This window comes from Pelobates fuscus, chromosome 2, assembly GCF_036172605.1.
Source record: "Pelobates fuscus isolate aPelFus1 chromosome 2, aPelFus1.pri, whole genome shotgun sequence".
NCBI classification, from domain to species: Eukaryota; Metazoa; Chordata; class Amphibia; order Anura; family Pelobatidae; genus Pelobates; species Pelobates fuscus.
The window spans coordinates 301,960,876-301,984,052 of record NC_086318.1 but is presented as its reverse complement, the minus strand read 5'-3'; the positions used below and the strand labels follow the sequence as shown (position 1 = coordinate 301,984,052).

Genomic DNA, 23,177 nt, shown 5'->3' with positions numbered 1-23,177 from the left:
GTGCCTGGAGTGTCCCTTTAACCTGTGCTGCCCAACCTGTCCTCTCGCTATCCTGAGTACGCCTTTGTCTCATCCTTACCGGCACATTACCTTGATTTCTACACAGCCTGCTGCTGCATATTGGGCTCTGTCTACTAAACCCTTGACAAATCACATGTAAAAGCAATAGGTATTTTCAATATTTTATTTCCTCTCCGGTGAGTAATTTCCAGAGACGTGACAGTTTAGCCTTAAATCCAGTTTTCTGATCTTTCCACGTCAACTTCTTCTATCTGATTTTGTAAAGAAATCTACTGTTCAATTTAAACACAAATTCGGTTTTTCAGATTTTACCCCAGATAACCTCTGCAGTTAAAATTCATGAAGAAATAGCTTTACATGTTTCAGAAGTTCAGATTATGTTTATTATATTTGAATACTTAGTTCCTACTACAATTGAAAGATAAAGTTATATGTCATCTGCAGTAGACCTTAGGCAGTGCCATCTGAATATATTCCCAAGGGTAGCATGTATATTACAGATGCCACTGATAATAAAATACATTGTTTTTTTTTATAGGTTTTTGGTGCTAAAAATCATATTTCTGATTACCCCCTTTGTTAGCTTTGTTTAAATGATTCCACTATGACAGATAAGAGTCATGTCACACAGGCCACTATACTGTCTAAATGCTAGATTAAGATTCTATGTTTAATGGCAAATGCAACTGAAAGATCCAAGAGAAGATACAATTGCTGTAATCACATCTGAGTCTCTAAAATATTTGCAAAGACCACTTTAGGTAACATGACTAATTAAATGAAAGAGCTTCGGAAGCTCAAGGAATCAAGGTGAAGGGTCAGTGTAGGACCCGCTTAGGGGGGTCTGCCTTGACGTTGGCAGGTGGGCATTGCCTCCAATGGCCATTGGAGTAACTAAATGACCTCCATTTGTCTAAATATACATAGGGATTAAGGAGAGAGCGCAGGTAAACTTTTTTTCCTTTGGTTTTTTACTATATATTGGGGCTGATGTGTACTGTGGTCGTTGCTGCTGCCCAGGAGTGATGGGAGTGAGCGCAGGACTTATCTTTTTGTATTTGTACAAAAAACTGCATGGCGAGCAAGGGAGCACACTTCCATTCCACATAGCTCCATCTGGCTTGCCAGGACAACATTTCTCATCGCCATTGTGACCTTTTGCGTGGGACTTGTCGAGCCCGGTATTAAAGGGTCACTCTAAGCACCATAATCAATTAATCTTACTGAAGTGATTATGGTGCAAAAACCCTGTCTCTGTTTTCTAGAGATAAATCAGATCAGTTTTGTGATATATGTATGTCTGATGTCAGCACATAATGCACAGCACACACAACATGCTGATCCCATGCACCGTGGTAGGTAGGCAGGGTGAGTTACATACAAACTATCAAAGCTCCTGCTTCCAATCTCTTTAACTCCAGATGAGCAAAAAACATAAATTCCCTTACTAGGTGCTGAGGTCAGAGTGGATAAAAACAAAAAATAAGTCAATCTGTTGGGAATTTATGTCCCATCCAACCGAGTGCAAGAAGTTGCCTGCTTCTGCTGGATTGCAAGTCCGATCATGCTCAGTGAGATTCTAGTTTAGGCTGGTGGGAGTTAAACTATACATGTGGTGTAAATTGACAGTGAGGATTGATCAACAACATAAATGGAATAGAACTCCAGTAAAACTCATAAGCTGCAGAGGTCAGTGCTGCAACTAATGAAAAGGTAAGTTTTTAGGGCATAGAAAATATATATATTTTCCACATTTTAGTAAATTTATATTAATTGTATCCATTTTTTTTTACATACAGTGTCCATTGAACGCACTGCCTTTTTCCTTTTTTTTTTCTGTCTCATTGTGTACATTACAGAAAATTAGTGCCTACATTGACTTATTGCAGGTAAGAAAGAAAAAAAAAAATCATGTTAAAAATATTCAAGAAATGGTTTCAAACCTACTGTTTTCGGTATATCTGGAAATAATTTAGATACTGGATTATTTTGTTTTTAAAACTGGACCAACTATTTTAATGCATATTGAAAAGAGGCTGTGCACACAATACATAAAATCTTTAGTTATCAACACGTTAAAGGTTGCTGATTAGCTGTTAACACAGTCAACACTATTACAATATTACAATCTCACTGTTTCAATATTTGTTGACAGCACTTTCGCCATTTCTGTTTCGGTGAAAAAGGGCTCTATACCTTACATTAAGTAGTCAAGCTTAAGCGATCACATTCCTTCCGAAGATAATTTACCATTACATTAATGGAAGCATTAGACACTTATTGAATTCAACATTACAAGGCCTTGATAAGACACAGAAAACACTTTTCTAACAATTAACCAGTACCATATACCGTCAAAGTATTAATGCATGAGCAGAACAAACACTACAACCAACTCTCCTGAATTGATGAAGTGTAGAAGAAATGTCAACAAACATATGATTACGTATTCATCATTTAAAGCAAATAAAATACAAATTGTAACAATAAAATTACAGCAACATCTCAAACACAACAAATACACAGTGAAAATGTCTAATCTGAAACACACAAGAATATCAATGTCACCTATTATCACCACTGCATTATAAAAGCTGTCAAAGAGGCAGGTTATATTATTCCAAGATGGATCTATTCTGCTTGTCATTAACCTTGCGAACTGGAAATATCAAACTTGAGATGACACCTGACAATACTGAGCTCTAACTTTTGGAATGTTCATTTAACCCTATCACTGCCCCCCTTCCCTCTCCCCTCCCCCCTGCTGTCAGGGGAGAAAGGGACATAAATACATATATAATGCACCTGTCCATTATATATAGACAGAAGTAAACACACTAATATCAAACATTTTTCATAGACATTTTTAGCTACACCTGTAGAGGGAACGACAGCCAAAGAGCAGAGACTCTTAAATATGATTAATATAGCAGGGTGTATAGCCATAGCACAGGCATGGCTAAAACCTGAGGTTTTAACGCAGGTCATAGACAAAATAAAGGAAACACCTTATGGACAAGTTGACAGCACAGGTCAGAATTTCTTTCATAATGCATAGATAGGTACCATGGGAACAACATAGCGATTAATAAAGTGGAGAGCTATTGTGTCCGTGAGCACTTGACCCCCCCCCCCCCTCACCCCTCCACTCGGCACTTATGTTTTTATTTGTGTTTACCGTTTTGTTACTTGTTTACTACTAATGGTGCATTTAAAATCTAGGTTGATAAAATCTAGGTTTATGAAGGACCCCAGTCTGATGAACTGACTGGCATGTTAACGTGCAAAATTATACATAGAATGTGGCCATTCACCCGCATTGTGGTTAAAGAGAGTGATGGCGGCAGAAAGGTAGCAACTACGAAATGATTATAACAGAACTAGCTTTGCTTAATGTACATAAGCATGGCAAGTCCTTAAAGGGACACTAAAGACACCCGAACCACTTCAGCTAATTGAAATGGTCTGGGTGCACTGTCCCAATCCACTTAACCTTGCAATTGTAATTATTGCAGTTATTAATAAACTGCAAAAATTACAGGGTTAACTGCACCACTAGCTCTGCATGAGGACATCTAACATCATTTAAAACCCCATAGGAATGCATTGAGCAATGCTTTCCTATGGAGTAGTCCTAATGCGAGCTCAGTGGTCGCTTGCATGGAGCATAAACCCCCCCTGCCGACATCGGTGGAGGAGGCATTGAAGGTCACTATAGTGCTTGGAGAACAACTTTGTGTTCCTAGCACTATAGTTTCCCTTAAAGAATAATTGGAACATACTACGAGAACTACATGGGGACACTTGAACCAAAGGAACCAGTTGTGTGTTATATTGTTTTTATTATAGGTTATACTTATTGTAAAATCTGCAGGCATCTGTAACCCACTGTATAACAAACAACAATATTTAAATAAAGAATGAAAAAGAAAAAAAAGAAAATAGGAACCGAGGGGTTTGTTCCGAATATATAAACAGTAGGTACTAAGTATGGACACTTGAGAGTTATGCATCAATAATGATTTCGGACTTCAGTGCTGATACCAGCAGAAAAAGATGGTGAACTTTTTTGGATTGTGACTGACTTAAAACCACTCACATGATAACGACCAAAATCAGCCAATGTTATTGACTGGATACAAATGCGACCTTAACATTTAGATGTTCTATGCAATAAATGCATCAATGATGAGAAAGGCCTTCAGTACAGATCAATTCAGATCCTTGTGTTCTTAAAGGACCACTATAGGCACCCAGACCACTTCAGCTTAATGAAGTGGTCTGGGTGCCAGGTCCATCTAGGTTTAACCCTTTCTGCTGTAAACATAGCAGTTTCAGAGAAACTGCTATGTTTACAAATGGGTTAATCCAGCCTCTAGTGAAAATCACAGTGAGAAGACGCCAGCGTCCATAGGAAAGCATTGAGAATGATTTCCTATGGACTGACTGAACACGTGCGCGGCTCTTGCCACGCATGCGCATTTAGCCGATGACGGCGAAAAGGAGGAGGAGAGTTCCCCATGCCGAGGAAGCCCGGCGGGGGAAAACAGGTAAGATTTAACCCCTTCCACCCCCTAGAGCCCAGTGGGAGGGGGGCCCAGATGATGGGGGGGGGACCTAGAGACCCTATAGTGCCAGGAAAACAAGTATGTTTTCCTGATACTATAGTGGTCCTTTAAAGCATTACTGTGTTAGAGAGTGGAGTAGATTACAATTTATTATTATTTTTCTCCAAAGCTGCTGATTGGTTCAAAATAAATAATTATTTATATACAGCCGCAACTTTCAGAATAGATGTCACTAAATCAGAATTGTACTTTTTTGAAGTGAACATGTTTGTGCTTAGTGAGTGTTTTTTTTTTTTTTAAATGAATAAAACCCTAGCAGATTAACTTGGTTAGTAATCATAACAGGGGTCTACCGCTTTTTTTTTTATTCTTGGGATTATAGTTTTTTTTCAAAACAAAGAACACATCTTTAAAAAACATTCACCCTTTATTAGAAATATTTATTTATTTTGTTTGCATGATTGAAAGGGACATTTTGTCAACCATCTATAAGCAAACATACATGTTTGCATACAATAAATGAGTATGGAGAGGGAGGAGGTTATTATTTAAACCATACTAAACTGTTCTAATATGAAGTCATGTTTCTAGTTATATAGAGAGAAATTTAGAGGCAATGAGCTGGATATGGAGCAATTAATATCTCCATTCCATCGTTTCCATGATGGGTACCAGACGGAAGGGATGTACCGAATTTAGACTGCAGCTGGACTTTGACACATATTTATTTTTTCATTTGGCGCACCTATGTCACGAATAAGACAGTTAAACAATATGTGTCTGTACATAGATGTTTTATGTTCTGCTAATTAATAAAAGGAATTTCCAGCTGAGAAATTCTCTTTAAAATATAATTATTTTCCTAATGCAATAATAACATTGAAATTTGAGTTAAGATTTTGGTATGAGTATGATTTTTTTTTTTTTCTTTATAGTTTTGTTCACATCAAACAAAAAGGTGTATTCATGCCCACATGATCCTAGCTGAAAGACAGGCATGGACTGGTCCAATATGTGCTCAAAATTCCAGGGAGGAAGCTAAGTGTACAGTGATAATGACAACAGCTACACAAACTTGGTCACACAAGACAAGATGCAGTCACTAAGGTGAATTTAAGGAAATAAATCTGACAACATACAATGCACTTGCAAAGGGGTTGCATAAATCGTCAGTGCAAATGCAAATGATGGTTATTTATTTTGTAAAAGTCCACACTGCTCAGAAAGGAATGGCGTGCTTGAAAATAGAAATAGCATCCAATCACTATTAAAATCCTCTTAAAAATACAGTGTATGTATCTGAAGAATAGCTTTCATTGGATGTAATTGGTACCATCCACAGGAATTTGTATCGCAGTAGCAGTATTTATCAGTGTAGGTTACCTACAGATGACATCCGAACAAAAAAAACTTTCTACAGGTATGATAATAAACTAGTAATTTATTTTTTTCATTGTAATTTGTAATTTCAGAGTATAAAAACTACCTTCTTTAAAACAAAATGGATCATATAACTCTGGATCATATAACTCTAAATACATTTTATAACTGTAGACTATACCCACATCTGTCTTTTGAGCAGATGGGCAAATAATACATAAAAAAAATTAAAACTTATATGTACTGGTTATTATCCTAAATATGCAAGAAACTAACAGTAACCGCTTGGCAGGATACATATATTAAATAACTTCAAATAAATAAAATACATAAGAAATCAGTTTTGTTTCTTTTCAGATACTAATCTGTTCGACAAATTAAATGACCTTATATATCATTCTCATTACAGGAAACATCAAAGAAATAAACTACAATAAATGCTCATGCATAGTAAGAAATTACATTTATGATATATTTGTATATTAATTTGCATAGGTATATTTTTGATATGAGCTATTGTGAATTACGTGAACCTTTTTAACATATACTTTATCAACTAATAAAAGGATAGCATTTTCCAGTCTGAGCATCAATGGTACCTCTTGATATAGAGATGCTATTGTCAAACTTCTGAGCAAATATCAGTGGTGTAATATGTGCTTGAAATTAACGTCTGCTCACCCAGCTCGTCATGGTAGAAGCAGCGCTTTGCTAATAATGTAAGTACCATAATTTGAATTTAGATACAGATGTTACCACTTATCATGTCCTGTACAAGTGTCTGCATGCTCTACCTTGGTCAGCTGTGCTATTTTCTTGCTCATCTTGAGATGCAGTTCTGCAGTATACTCCATGCTCAGGCCGGCTTGATGTGCCATCACGCCAGGAGAAGAGGGCACAAACTTGGCAGCACCAGCAGAAGCCCCTCCACCGTAATAATGCTGTTGCTGCTGCCAGCTCATTCCAGTCGCCATCTTCACGTCTCTAAAGCCCTCTCTCACCTCCCCTAATAAAATAGTGAGGGAGGGTATGAAATTAATGATACTCCAGTGATAATAAAGCTGCAAAGGAATATGAATTAAAATAAAGCAGTGTGCCGATGTGCAGCCTGAGGGAAGTGACTGTGCAGAGTGACTGAAGCAAACACTGCCCTCCACCCCCCAGTTCTGTGTGTGTGCGTTTGTGTGTGTGGATAACACAGGCTGGAAAGGGGAATCCAATGAAAGCAGAGGAAGAGAGTGAGGGAGGGAGTGCATAAGTGAGCAATGTGTCTGTATGTAGCCACTGTGTACACACACAAATATATATATATATATACACACACACACACACACACACACACACACACACATACATACATACATACATACATACACACACAGGAAGATATGTACACTTGGCTTAAAAAACCCCACAAGAAAACTAGGTTAATTATTTTAAACATTCACATAATCTCCATATTAGTGAAACATATTCATCAGGGATTACATTACCGTTTTTGAACTATCATGAGAATACTAAAAGAGAGAATATTTATTTGTGATGACATGCATTACATACAGCTGACATAACACAGATATGTAGATTGGATGAGCCATATTCACTAATTCTGAATAATAATTACAGGGAGACTTGGTTCTTATCTGTAAACACAATTTATTAGGTGTAATATATGTTTCAATGTGCAAAAAATAAAATAAAAATCATAAAAGACAACAAGGGTATATGCTTGCATGCAGTGTTCACATGTCTAGTGTAGTGCAACTTTTGTTTTTATTTTAGTTGGATTAACCCCTTATAAAGGACCACTCTGGACACCACAACAACTTTATTGCAAGGAAGTTCTAAGGCGTAAGGAGGTCCACATTGAGAAAAGAGAGCGTAAAATCTTTTTTACTCTCTTTTCTCAATGGGGAGCAAGGCTGACACTATCAGCATTTCAGCAGTGCTGGTCAGAGTCTTACTGATTGAAGCTTTGGACATTAAGTGGAAGTTCAGGGATTAAGTGATCGGCACCAGTTTAACGATGGTGAAGTTAAACCAATCGTTAGTTATTTAAACCATTCAAGTAAACTGGCATCCAGGACCGCACTATACCAACTTCTTGTTGATTAAGTGGTTATGGTGCCCAGAGTGGTCCTTTAAATGGCAGTGAAACAAACACATAGGAAAATTGCACTGAATCTTGGAAATCTTAGAAAAGCAAAGGGACACTCAGGAAACCAAAACAACTTTATTGCCTGTTTGCTCTGCCTCCATTACCTAAGGAAGCCTCAGACCGGGCGCCACTGATGCTCTCAATCTTTCACTAGCTCCACATTTACAGAAATTAGTGAATAAGATATTTATCTCATGATTAACAATATTCTGATTAAGTTATTATGGTACTCAAAGTATCCCATTAAATGAAAACTATAGTGCAAGTGATAAAAAATATGTCTAACACAATAGTGTCCCTGTTCCTACTCTTATTCTGGTGCCCACAGGGGCAAAATTGAAAAAATAAATAAATTTTACTTGCACTTCTTCAGAGCTGTGGCTTACTTGGCACTGCTCACTTCCCCACCTCCCGAAGCGTGGTCCAATCCAATGTTCCTCAGAGAGGAGCGTTGGGGGTCTAATACACCTGCGTTCGCATTCAAACTTCCTCATAGGAAAGCATTGAATCAATGCTTCCTTATAGAGACTTCCATATCACATGACCAAGCTTTACTTGGTCATACTAACAGCGACTATAGGTGGACCTAACTGCAATATTTTACATAACATAAAAGGACAGGGACATGTCACTCAGATCACTTCATGGAAATGAAGATATCTAGGTAACTGTAGTGTCCTTTAATTCACCTCTTTCATATTAAGTGCACCCACACTTATTATATATCATTTTATTCAGGAGAAATAGGGCTTCCATTTAACATCAAATATTTAGCTATGAAACATAATTTAATATGAATAAATTTTACAAAAATGGTGGCGGAGCCTTGCAGCAGCGGCGAGCCTGTTCCCAGCTACGAATCCCATCAAAACAGAGATCTCTTCACAGATCTCTCGGCGAACACCCTAGCATGGAGATGCACCTTCTGTCCACTCACTACTCTCTTGCGACAACACACCATTCAATACAGGTGTCTACCCTCCAGAGCTCTATCAGTCCTCCACAGAGACAAGACGCTCACAATCCACATGAGAGCGAGGCTCTCGTCCAGAAATTGGGACTCCCAGCTGCAGCACTGACCCAAGGAGAACAGAGAATAGAGCCCATGAAGGCACACATGGAACCCGGCAGGGGCCCCCACATTTGTCCAAAGAACATCTACACCGGACTCATACGCTCTAGCCACAACCTAACTGCAGGACTGACCCCAAAGGACACAACCTACTGCATATCTTTCAGTGCACACCACTAGATGAGTATACTACACCTAGTAACATGGGCGCAGCCACTACAGTATAATAGACATGACCCTCCCCAGGCCACACAACAGAATACCGGGAGACACATCCCCCCTGCCCCCCCATCAAGAAACTACCACGTGAAAAAGAACCCCCTACTCACAGATAAAGCCAGGCCCGACTAGATTCCCCAAGAAAATATACCAAGGGCGCACAACACATACACACCAGGGCCCCACAATGAACCCGGTCACTAACTATGTCCTCTCAGTCACCACACAAGTTTTCTCTGTCCAATTCAGTGTCCATGAGCATACACATCCTCTCTGCAGCACGCAACACACAAGCCATCAGGGCAAAGCCACAAATGGGACATACCCAGGCATATACCTACTAGCTGTGAATCTCAACCGGTACTCTAGTTCAATAAGGACATGGGGCAGACCTCTAAGGTATCCTGCCACGGTTCACCCCTGTGCCAGATAATGGGACCCCAATCTAAGCAAACCAAGCTAGCATTAGCCTACCTCTATGGGCCCTTAAGCTAGCCCATCCTAAGCATTAAGCGACCAACTTGAGCCTACCCTTATAAAACTAGGTAGCATGGGTTACTGCTTGCATACTAACACGATGATGCTGCAACTATTACTACCACACGTTTCATGTTTGTTATATGTTTTTATTTTTTAATTCTTTATTTTTGCTTTGATAGACAAGCAATGAGACGATAATACAGTCTTATGCAAGGCTGTGACAGTATAATGTCGGTTTATGGGTTAAAGAAAGCAAATTTGGGTGGTTAGTACAGTCACTATACATACATTATGCGCCATGTTTGCATTGTCATCAGGATTTTTCTTTTATGTTTTCAAGCAGGAGCAACTATATACAATGGTAGTATTTTTGAGGAGTAGGCTTTGTTGGCTGATTGCCGCGATGAGACTCTTATGTAGCGACAGTAGTTTCAAGGTCGTTAAAGACAGTGGTGGAATAGTTACTGTACGCATTAATGTCATCAATCTTTCGATAGGTTTGTGCCAATTTACACCAGTCCCCCTGAGTGGTCTGCTAATCTTAGCTGTACTCTAGCCTTTCTCTCCTCCTGCCGTGTTGCAAGTCTAGTGTGCTTGCAGGATGGATAGAGTGGATAGGAAAGTAAAGAAGAAGAATATAGTGTGAAAAAGAAAAAGAAATCATAAGGCAGTAAAAAGGAGTGATCTCTTGGTGGCCAAGAACAAGTATTTGTCAGTCGTAGTAGTCTGCACCCTGTGTCTTGGCGTTAGCCAGGTACCCTTCCTTTAGTGGTGCCGCTGCCACCCGTCGGGGTTCTGGTATGTCTGTGGCAGTGGAGTGAATCCCATCTATTTCCGCCAATGAATACATTGTGGATGATGTTTTTATTTTTTAATACCACTTGAATACTCTTCTCACAGATGTATAGGATGTTGCCGCATTCATTATTGCTCTACCGAATAACCCATCCTAAATTGTTAGCCTACAATATCTATGAATTGCTTTTTGATCTGGAAATGTTTAATTAGCCTGTTACGTACTACTACAAAAATGTGCAGTACTACCGCTTGCCATGTACAAGTCTCTTGTTATATGTTATTGCGTTTGTGGCTGCTGTTGTGGCAATGCAAACACCAATGTATCACACAAAATGCACAACAAAAAATACAGAATTAAAAAAAAAAAAAAATATATATATATATATATATATATATATATACAAAAATGTGAGAAATGTTGTTATTTCTTTAGTTCTGCATGACATTTTAACTGTGAATGTCATAATAATACTGTTTGATTTACTGCAATAAAATACACATATTTGTATTCAGCGATGTTTCTCGTGTAAAACAGTAGCCCCCATGGACAGGTTTTACGGTGTTTTGGGAAGTTACATTGTCAAATATAGCATGTTTTTTCACATTGAAATTCACCAGATTGATTACTTTGCCTTTGAGACCGTATGGTAGCCCAGGAATGAGAATTACCCCCATGATGGCATACCATTTGCAATAGTAGACAACCCAAGGTATTGCAAATAGGGTATGTCCAGTCTTTTTTAGTAGCCACTTAGTCACAAACACTGGCCAAAGTTAGCGTTAATATTTGTTTGTGTGTGAAAAATGCAAAAAAACTATTTGAACGCCAATTCTGTGGCTACTAAAAAAGACTGAAACCCATTTGCAATACCTTGGGTTGTCTACTTTTGCAAATGGTATGCCATCATTTGGGGTAATTCTCATTCCTGGGCTACCATACGCAGGGCAGGACTTAGGAGTGTGCGAGATGTGCGGCCGCACAGGGCGCCATGGACCAGGGGGTACCATGTGGCCGACACAGCTCGCACATGGCCGGGTGACCGGAGTGCAGGAGAGCTAAAACAGGTACCCGGGTGGAGGAAAATAAAATAAAATAAATTTAAAAAATCGAGGCGGTGTGTTGGCGGGGCTTACCGAGCAGCAAGGGCAGGGCTTATTTGAGGCGGAGGCGGGGCTAATACCTACCACAAGCCCCTGATAACTGCTGCACAGGAAGAGGGAAGAAGTAAAGAGTCCCTGCTTTCCCAACAACCAACTGCATCCACACCCCCTTCCCCATGCCTGCCTGTGTGTGACTGCCTGCCTGTGTGTGTGTGTGTGTGTGTGTGTGTGTTTGCCTGCGTGTGTGTGTGCGTGACTGTCTGTCTGTGTGAATGTCTGCCTGTGTGTGTGACTGTCTGTCTGGCTGCCTGTGTGTGACTGTTTGCATGTGTGTGTGTGTGTGTGTGACTGTCTGTGTGTGTGTGAGACTGTCTGCCTGCGTGTGTGTGTGTGCGTGTGTGTGTGTGCGTGTGTGTGTGTGACTGTCTGTGTGACTGCCTCCCTGTGTGTGTGACTGCCTCCCTGTGTGTGTGACTGCCTCCCTGTGTGTGTGACTGCCTCCCTGTGTGTGTGACTGTCTGCCTGCCTGTGTGTATGTGTGACTTCCTGCCTGTGTGTGTCACTGTAGCTGTGCCATTGTGCCTGTATGTGTGACTATCTGCCTTTAACTGAGTGTGTGTGTGCCTATCAGCATGCGTGAGTGTCTGAGTGTGTATGACTGTCTGCTTGTAATGGAGTATGTGTGACTGTCTGCTTGTGACTCTGTGTGTGACTGTCTGCCTGTAACTGTGTGTGTGACTGTGTACTTGTAACTGTTCGTGATTGTGTGCCTGTAACTGTGTGTGGCTGTCTGCCTTTAACTGTGTGTTTGGCTCTGTGACTGTCTGCCTGTAACTGAGCATGTGTGACTGTCTGCCTGTAACTAAGCGTGTCTGACTATCTGCTTGTAACTGTGTGTAGGCCGGCCCTGACCATACGGTCTCAAAGGTAACATAACCAATCTGGCAAATTTCAATGTGAAAAAACTAAAACACAAGCCTAATATTTGACTCTGTAACTTTTGAAAACACCCTAAAACATGTACATGAGGGGTACTGTTATACTCAGGAGACTTCACTGAACACAAATATTCAAAACAGTAAAACGTATCGCAAGAATTATATCGTCAGTGTAAGTGCCGTTTGTGTGTGAAAAATGCAAAAAAAGTCACTTTCACTGATGATATAATCGTTGTAATACATTTTACTGTTTTGAAACATTAATATTTGTGTTCAGCGAAGTCTCCCGAGTAAAACAGTATCCCCCATGTACAAGTTTTATGGTGTCTTGGAGAGTTACAGGGTTAAATATAGTGCTAGCAAATTAAATTATCTCTGGGTTATCAGGCAGGACCCGCAAATTGTAATTAATTAAATGACTTAATCATCTAAAAATATTACATAAATATATATGTAGAATTAATATATATATATATATATATATGTATACACACTTATATATACATACGTATTGTGATAAGGTGAATGGTGTTGTTTGTGAGGGAGTTTATATTTCCGCTAAATTGTCCAGAGAGGCATATGACATTTAACCCCAGGGGGAGTATGTGTTGTATGTCATATAAATTAATGTTTAGATGTGGGCCCCTGGGGAGGAGCATTCGGAGAGTAGGGTGGGCCGGTGCTCCACTCCTCAGTTTACAAGTAACTGGGAGAAATAAGGCCCAGGCCAGGGTTTTGGATTGTCTCCAACCCATTGCTCAGCTGCAGGTAATCAGCTGCAGAAGGGGGAATAAAACATGTGGACATGTGTGTCTGTGTATCTGCATGTGTGCATCTGTGTGTGATACAGACACTAACACATCCTCACGCACAGATACTTATCCTAACACACAGATACACATGCAGATACACAGAGTTACACACCCTGACACACAGATACACACTGACACACGGGCAGATACACAGACACATAGATACATACAATAACACTTAAGTATACACACCCTGACATACAGATACACACATTAACACACTGACACACACATGCAGATACAAAGAGATACACACACTGGCACAGACACAGACACTGTTTGTGTGTGTGTGTGTGTGTGTGTGTGTGTATATGTGTGTGTGTGAGGTGCTTTGTTTGTGAGGGGTGCTCTGTGTGTGTAAATGATGCTGTGTTTGTGTGTGTGAGGGTTGCTGTGTGTGTTTGTGTAAGGGGTGCTCTTTGTGTGTGTGAAAGGTTCTGTGTGTGAGGGGTGCTTTGTGTGTGAGGGGTGCTGTGTTTGTGAGGGGTGCTCTGTGTGTGGGGTGTTGTATTTGTGAGGGGTGCTGTGAGATCTATTTATAACACATATAATCATAGCCTAACTTTAACAATGCTTACTTTAGTAGATGGGCCCCCGAGATGCAAATCACAGTGATTACATTGTCTTAGCTGACAAGTTAGGCAAGTGACTACTGTGATTGGATTCCACAATGTCATACAGGCTCGGAGCTAACCTATTTCTATAGTTGGCTGCCTCACAAGTGACTTGGCCAGCAATAGTCTGGGAACCGACGATCTTGGCATGTACCAGGTAAAGAGACTGCCATTAGCCCAGCAGCTTGAGCTAACAGGAAACAGATCACTGTGACAGTAACAGCAATCTGATTCTGGCGTAGTCTTTGTCGCCATATTTCTAAATTTCTCACTTGTGAAGGGTCAAGCAAAAGTCAGGTATTTAAAGGTACTTTAAACCAACAACATACGCAGTAGGTTGTTAATGAATACAAGCATAAGTGACTACGATGTACACTGAATGGCCTTGGTCACTAAGGAGTTAAAGATAGATCATAGTTAATTAAAGTAAATTTCATAACATGAAAACAACTGTAGGGAGAAAATGTATATGTATACAGTGAGCTATCCAAATAACTAGGATATGTATAGATGAAATTGTATTTTTATCAGATGTCTTTAGATTATATCTGTATTCTATCAGAAGCTGGCAGATGTGATAAATTTGCATAAGAATATAATTTAATATATACATTTGCTAGCAGTTAACCTAGCCAAGAATGATCAGGAGATTAAATTACCGTTTCTATTTGAAACAGACCCCTTCATCCACTAATCTCTGTCTAACAGACACACTTTAAAACACTGTATTTGTGATGTGAGACAACCTAGTTCATTATCATTATCCTTCAACTAGGGCATTCGTGTGGATATATATTGAATAGGCTGGTTATCTTCAGCTTCAGGAAATTCCTGCATCAATGTGTATGCAAGTGTAAAATTGGAAAATGACAAACTGGTTATAATCTGATTAGAGCATTCTTATTCTCTGTAAACATAAAACAATAATTACAGATTAAAGGAATGCTGCAAGCACTGTATCATAAACTTTCACAACCCATTGTAGTCATTATGGTGTCCAGTTGCCATTCCAGCATAACTTGTTAAAAACTTTTTGTGCAGTTTGACCACCAGGTACCTCCAATTCTCAGAGTTGGAGAGGCTGGATGTCAGTCTACTCATTCATTGGCTGTGAGCAATCAGCTGATGCTCTCATCCAATATAATGACCACCTACATTAGCACCCCGCTTCCTGATAAGGCAGGATGAGCATGCATCCGGACCACGGTATATATTATGTCAAACCATGCTAAAAATACTCGGGCACGGTGCCTGAGCACTTCTTCTTAACTACAGTTGGCTGTAGTGATTACGGTACTTGAAGTGTTCATTTAAGTGTAAGCTGTGACTTTTAGGGAAACATGTAATATTGAGTTACAATTGATAAAATAATGCCAACATTTTTAATAATTATGTTATTTAATTTGAGCTCCCCTTGGATCCCTGGACCTATGAAACGTTGCTACCTAACAAGACCCATAGAGTTGGAATGACTGTGGATTAGCTCCTCCCCTTCGTGACCTGTCATACTGGCTACTAGGGATACTCTAAGCTCCAAAAATGTTTTGCTTAGTTTAGCACTTTAGCAGTTTTAGTGTATGGAGCACACCACTGCAATCTCACAGCTCAATTCTCTGACATTTAGTTTATGCAGCTCTAGTGACCCCTCTCCTGGCAGTGACTCCCACAGCCTAAATTAAAAAATGGTTTAATTTTCAATCAGATGTAACAGCACAGTGTCAGATAAAATCAGAGTGGACCGTACTTTCAATAAATAGACAGCTTCGGTATTGCAAATTCTTCAAATTACCGGTTTATTCAGATATAGTAAGACATAGTGAAGACTCAGTAAGCCACATACAAAATAGTGAGTCAAAAAGTGAGTGCAGAAAAACAATCTAGGTATGAGGAGGATAATAATAATATTGTCTGCTTGTAAGATGGTATTGCCCCTCTCAATTTTCTATAACCTTATGACCTTTGTTTGATGGGATCCAACTTAAATGTAAGTCTAGAAAGTTAATTTCAATTTTGTTGATATATCCAGTAAACATTAGATTTCCCTCTTCATTGTTAAAATTGTGTGCAAAGAGGGAGCAAGATTCCTCTTTCCCATCACAAATGAAGAGGAGATCATCGATATATCCCCCATACCAAACAATGTTCGAATGATAGGGATTACCAGTACTAAAAACATGGCACACATTTTGCAAATTTTGGTGCTCATAATGGCCTCAATATAGAGTGGGATCTGAGCCAGGTGTTTAGACATTGATGAACATTGAGGTATCTGTATGCCGCCCTGTCCCCCGCACCCTGCATTGGTCTTTCCCCTCTCTCCTCATTCCTCCTTTCATTTTCTTTTCCTTCTTCTCTTCCTATGAGTCCATAACAGTCCTGTTGTGGTTACCATTTATCTGATTATATATGAGGTATTGTCCACGTGATTGCAATCTGTCCACAATATACAGGACTGTGGTTTTAGCAGTCCCCTAACAGCCTTAACTGAAACATGGCTCTCTCCCTCTGACACCGCTACACCCTCCTCTCTATCCTTTAGTGGTCTTTTATTGGTCAATTTTCCACAACCCAAGACACTCTGAAAGCAAAGGTGGTGGAGTATTCTATCAGAAATTCTGCTCTCACCTCACTGCTCCTTCAAACCTCTACCCCCCCCCCCTATTTTTCCCATCATTTGAAATTCATTCAATTCGCCTTTCATTCAACTCCCCTTCCCCTACCTGTCAGCAAGCTCCGTCCTCCTCCTCGCCTCCCAGCATGTATAATGCTGCACGCTGGGACCCAGCGCATTTATGCGAATGCCGGGGTCACTCACGTGACCCGGCATTAAAGTCGCAGTACCATAATCACAGTGGGAGTTGTAAATATCTCCCACGTGTGTTTGTTAATTCTGATTGGAAGTTATCCAATCAAAATTAGGCACAGGATTTATATACTTACCTTTCCTGTCTCTCAGTGCCCTGTTGTGGTCTTGTGATACCAGTATTGCAGTTTGCTCGTGTTTCTCTCTGGTTACCGATTATTTGGCTTGTTTTTCCGATATTCCTGTATTCTCCACTCCTTTGAACTCGGCTTGTTTCTCGCTCCTGTTTTCTGGCTCTCTTTACTTGGCTTGTCTCCTGACTTTTCTTAGTGTGCTTAACCCAGTCATTCTAAGGACCGGTATTGCACCCTTCCTGTGACCTGTTAGCGTGTTAGGTTCCCGAATCGTGACACCCTTGTCCTCTTCCTTGACCACTTTGCTGCTTGGCTTCCCTACTTCCTCTCCTCCAATATTCCATCCCTAATTCTTGGGGACTTCAACATTCCCATTAACCTGCCCTTGTCCTCAGTAGCCACAAAACTACTTTCAATGATCTTCTCCTAGGGCTATCACAGTTTGCTAAGTCCCCCACCCATGCAGCTGGCAATATCCTTGATCTTATTTTCTCTCATGAATGTACAATCTCTAATCTCTGCAACACTCCATTTCCACTCTCAGATCACCACCTCTTATTATTTGCTCTCAAAAGACCCTCACCCCATCATCCTCAACCTAACCCCTCTCAACTAAGAAGACATTTGAATTATATTGACCTCCAGCAGCTATTGGCTAATATTGATCCCCAACTTCTATCCATCCCTACTTTCTCCTGTCCCTCACTGGCTATCTCCTCATATAACACTACCCTCAACTCTGCCCTGGACTCTGCAGCCCTACTCCAAACCTGCACCTTGAGGAGAATTTTGGCCAATAATTCTCTATTGCCAATATCATAGTTCTTTTCTCTGGTAAAGGACAGCTCCCACACCGGATTCAGAAGCGTCTACTTCTAGGATGAAAGGTCTAGAGGGATTTGGGTGCACCAAAATGGGAGCAGAGGCAAAAAAAATCTTTAAGTGAGTGAAGGAAGCCTTGGCTTCCATTGACCAGTTGATATTATTCGCTCCCTTTTTTGTCATCGCAGCTATAGGAGCTATAATCTGAGAAACATTTTTGATAAACCGTCTATAATAATTAGCAAACCCAATGAATCTTTGTATGGCCTTCAATCCAAGAGGTAACGGCCATTTGAAATAGAGGGAAGTTTTTGGCGGTCCTTTTGAAACCATTTAGCTAAAATGACGTAACCCAAGACTTGTATGGAAGTTTGATCGAATAAACACTTCTCTAATTTACAATACAAGCCATTGGCAAGAAGGATCTGTACTATGGTTCTAACATGTTCGTGATGTGTTTGTACATCACGAGAGTGTATAAGTATGTCGTCAAGATATACTATATCAAAGGTGTGTAGATAGTCTCTTAAAACATCACTAAAGGACCACTATAGGCACCCAGACCATTTCAGCTCAATGAAGTGGTCTGGGTGCCTGGTCCATCTAGGATTAATCTTTTCTGCTGTAAACATAGCAGTTTCATAGAAACTGCTATGTTTACTTTAGGGTTAATCCAGCCTCTAGTGGCTGTCTCATTGACAGCCGCTAGAGGTGCTTCTGTGCTTCTCACTGTGATTTTCACAGTGAGAAGACACCAGCGTCCATAGGAAAGCATTGAGAATGCTTTGCTATGAGACTGGCTGAATGCATGTGCGTGTGCATTCAGCCAATGACGGGGAAAGGAGGCGGAGAGTCCCCACCACCGAGGAAGCCCGGCGGTGGAGAAAAGGTAAGTGATTACCCCCTTCCTCCAACTTCAGGGTGGGAGGGGGACCCTAAGGGTGGGGGGGACCTAGAGACCCTATAGTGCCAGGAAAACGAGTATGTTTTCCTGGCACTATAGTGGTCTTTTAATGAGATCTTGGAAGACAGCAAGGACATTACATAGGAATATGGTATATTCATAATGACCGCTTCGAGTGTTGAATGCTGTCTTCCATTCATCTCCTCCTTTGATGCGAATAAGATTGTATGCTCTTCTGGTAAAAATTTTGGAACTACGAAGTCTATCAAAGAGTTCCGTTATCAAGGGTATGGGGTAAATGTTCTTAATAGTAATTTTATTTAATCCCCTATAATCTATACAAGGACGAAGGTCACCTTCTTTTTTGGAAACAAAAAAGAAACCGGCTCCTGCTGGTGAGGACGAACGTCTAATAAACCCCCTTTTTAGGGATTCCTTTATATATTCCTCCATGACTTTATTTTCAGTTTGGGATAGATGGTTTACTCTTCTCCTGGGTGGCATAGTGCCTGGTAGAAGTCTGATGGCGCAATCGTAGGGCCTGTAAGGAGGGAGACGGTCAGCCTCCACTTTATCAAACACTTTCTTAAGGTCTATGTATTGTGGTGGTATAACAGTGGTGGAGATGTGGGAGCATTAAGAGAACAGAGGGGTCTAACATGGCTGATACATGCATGCTTACATGAAGGGCTCCAAGATCACACCTGCCTTTCTTTCCAGTCAAGAGTAGGGTTGTGTTTCTGTAACCAAGAACTAGAGGGCAAGAAGGAGAAGAAATGGCTTGGAAGGTTATGTTTTCTTTATGCAGTAAGCCTACCGATAGGATAACAGCCTTCGTTTGGTGTTTAACAAACGGAACGGTTAAAGGTCTACCATCTATGGCCTTAACGGCCAAGGGTGTTTCTTTTTCTTCCAGAGAAATAGATGACAAACAGGCCCGGACTGGCCATCGGGCACACCGGGCAAATGCCCGGTGGGCCGCAGTGGCCAGGGGCCGAGGCCGGCAGGGGAGGTCCCAGGATCTCCCCTGACGGTCTATGCCGAGCGCCGGCCCCGTTGTGTTCCATGGCGAGACGGTGGGGAGATCAAAGATCAATAAAGTTGTCAGCAGAACCAGATGAGAGCCATAGTTTGATGACAAACCTTTCCACAGGAAGAAACCTGTATGGAGCGGGTTTAGGGAACAAAGACATTACACCCAAGACCGGTCCCCTGAACGAACTTCGGCGGTGGCGTTTTCCGGACGAGATGGGCAGTTATTATGCAAATGCTCTTTTTTACCACAGTATAAGCACAAACCTTACCTCCTTCAGTAAGTTTTTCTGTAAGCTTTTTTTGGCTTCAGAAAGTCTGGTAGCACCTAACTGCATTGGTTCAGGTGCAGGGCCAGGTGCTGGTAGGGCAGGTAGCTCGGTTTTAACAGGACGAGGAGTAAGCCTTCCCAGAACCATTCTTTGCCTATCTAGATTGAGATGCTTCTGCCTGACCCTTATATCAATGTCTGACATGAATTGTATTAAGTCATCCAGGGTTTCATTAAGATCCCTAATGGCCACTTCATCTTGTAAGGACTCAGTAAGGCCCTCAAAGAAGACGGCGATCAGGGCACTATTGTTCCAGGTTACTTCAGAGGTTAATGTACGAAATTCTATGGCGTAGTCTGACACTCATCTGGAACCCTGTTTAATTTTCAATAAAGTCTTGTCGGCTAGTCTCTTTTTGCCTGGAGGATTGAATACATTCCTGAAAGTCGTGAGGAATTGTTCAAAATTGAACACGTCATCATCTTTTCCCACAGGGGATTCATCCATGCTAAGGCTTTGACATCTAATAGGTTCAAAATAAATGCTACCTTGGACCTATCGATGGGGAATGAATTGGGAGCCATCTCAAAATGTACTCCCACTTGTTTAAAAAAAAATCTGCATAAAGATGGATCCCCGGAGTAACGGGGAGGAGGGGTTAGACAAACGGATGGAGTACAGCTCTCATCCACTTTCTGCTGGAGACAAGGTGTTCTTGTTAGGATAGGTTGCAAGGCTTAAGCAAACTGACCCATCCTATGGTCTAAGCCTTCCATTCTAGATTCATAAGCTGCCATTTGTTGCCCCAAGTTTGCAGGGTCCATGGCCCTGTCATAATGTCAAGGTTAACCGCCCCAGCATGCAAACTAAGGGGCTCAAAAGGTACACAAAGCCAGATGTAGAACCAGTCCTTCGAATGGCCGGAATTAACGTGTGAAAGTACAGAGATGAGAACAGAATGGTCGGACGAGTCAAGGTCAGGATAGGAGACGGAAGAAAAAACGAACAACAAAGCCAGGGGTTAAGGATGCCAGAAGTACGGATAACCAGGAAACAAACCAAAGTCAGATACCAGAAAAGACAAACCACGGAGAACGCACTCTTGGACTACAAGAGACCACAACAGGGCAAGGAAGTTATGAAAGAGGGAGGTATAAATAGGGCTAAGTGAGAGCTGATAGGCTAGGGAACCTAATAGGGCAGTAATTACATAGATATTAATAGAGAGCCAGTTCAAAGGTAAAAAATGTTACTTCCCCTTTAAAAAGCCTGAGACAAGACGCATGCCCCTAGCTAGTAATAGCGTGCTGTAACACTTTCTGTCATACACTTTCACCAAACATTATAAATCATTCAATTTTCCGTCTTGCATTTTATTATGGTTAATCCAGAACCCCTCATAAAACATGGTTCCCAGTTATGTTTTCTCCCTCACTATAAATAATATAGTTTGAATTTGAAGCAGCTCTTTGGATATTACACCATTTAATAAATGTGTATATATTAAAGAAATAGCAGATATATTATAGCACAGATTATGATATTAACTGTTGAAACCAGTTACACTGCTGACTCTTACCCACAACTGACAGCTAGCCATACCATCACATAATACAGACACTGTCTCCATCTTTACAGGGGTGGATTCAATATTTAGCTCTGTCTGTATATATACTCCCATACATATAACTGGGTGGAAGAGAGAGGTTTATAAAGCTGTTCATATTAGAATGGTATATATTTTTATTAACCATTTCCCTGTCTCCCAGGTTACATTTACATGCACTGACACACAGATCTATACACCACTTCTCATTATTATTTTCATGTTAGAATATCCATATAGAGCCTACATATCGTCTATGTACAGCTATGCAGCCCATACCCCCATCATCATGCGATAAATACAGTATGTACTATAGGTACCTGGCTCTGTGTGTTCATATGCTGTTGTTGCTAAGGGGAGTTAGCTTGCGTTACTAGGCACCATACGTCATCCGTCACGTTCGAACACTCTGTAGCTCCTCCCCCCTCTCCCGGCCCGTCAAGACAAAAAGGCAGCCGCGGCAGTGAGGGGGGCGGGGTTACCTGAGAGACGATGCTCACAATGACCGTGACGTCGCTGGCACGTCTCCAGCTTTCACGGAAACTCAGTGATGCTGAAGCTGTGATTTAGAAAGGACCCTGAAACAATCCAGGGAGCATTTTAAAACACGGGAATTTAAATGGGGTAGCGAAAACGGATAGCGGCTGTTAGAAACGAAGACGAATTGGTTTCCTCTCTGTGACGTCATCATGCAATGATGTCATCTTGCCCACAGACAGGTTTCCTGTGTGTGCACAGTAATGTATTTATATTGTATGATACGATTATAATGGACGGACTGATTCAGAGTTATAAACCAAAAGTGCGGATGGTTTCGGTATTAAAAGGGAATTTAAAATTCCTGGCTGAGAGGATTATGCCAATTAAGCTATGGTGGACTGATAGTTTAGTTTAAAAATAATTCACATTTTAATAGGGTTACTCACTAAACACAGAATTTTCACAAATTAAGTTCAAATGTCAAAACTAAGGCAGAAATAGCCAAGCATTATTACTCTGCAGTACTGATATCCCTAGACTAGATCCAGGGCCGGACTGGCCCACGGGGATACAAACCAGCCCTGGAAAAAAATCCATGCCAGCCCCCTCAGTCATTGCGCCATATATTGTCGCATGTAATATGTATGGCTATGTCTTGCCACGCCAGAGATTGGGTTATGTATATATATATATATATATATATATATATATATCTCAAATATATATTGCTTTTTCTAATATAAAATATTGGTCCTTTCAGAGTAAAACATTTAATTATACAGTAAGCATACTCACATGCAGACAGACATTCTCACTGACACACACAAGCTCATTGATACACAGCCTCATAGACAAACAATCTCACTGATATACATAAACTCGTTGGCATAAAAACACAAGCTCACTCACTAGCAGGCGCACACACACACATGCAAGCAAGCTCAAATACATTGAATTATTTCT

General features: G+C 40.7%; 1 protein-coding gene across 4 annotated transcripts in view; it reads right to left on the bottom strand.

The window, feature by feature from the left end:
• FAM184A (family with sequence similarity 184 member A) overlaps window positions 1-22,109 on the bottom strand; it is a 284,234-nt gene extending 262,125 nt beyond the window's left edge. For 3 of the 4 annotated variants that reach the window (XM_063443470.1, XM_063443473.1, XM_063443472.1), the window contains exon 1: window positions 6,764-7,108. In XM_063443470.1, coding sequence (XP_063299540.1) covers window positions 6,764-6,943 — 180 coding nt within the window. In that variant the 5' untranslated portion in view covers window positions 6,944-7,108. Of the gene's footprint in view, window positions 1-6,763; window positions 7,109-22,054 lie in introns of those variants that run through there. The other variant, XM_063443471.1, reaches the window with a different exon arrangement.
• Window positions 22,110-23,177: the final 1,068 nt, after the last annotated feature.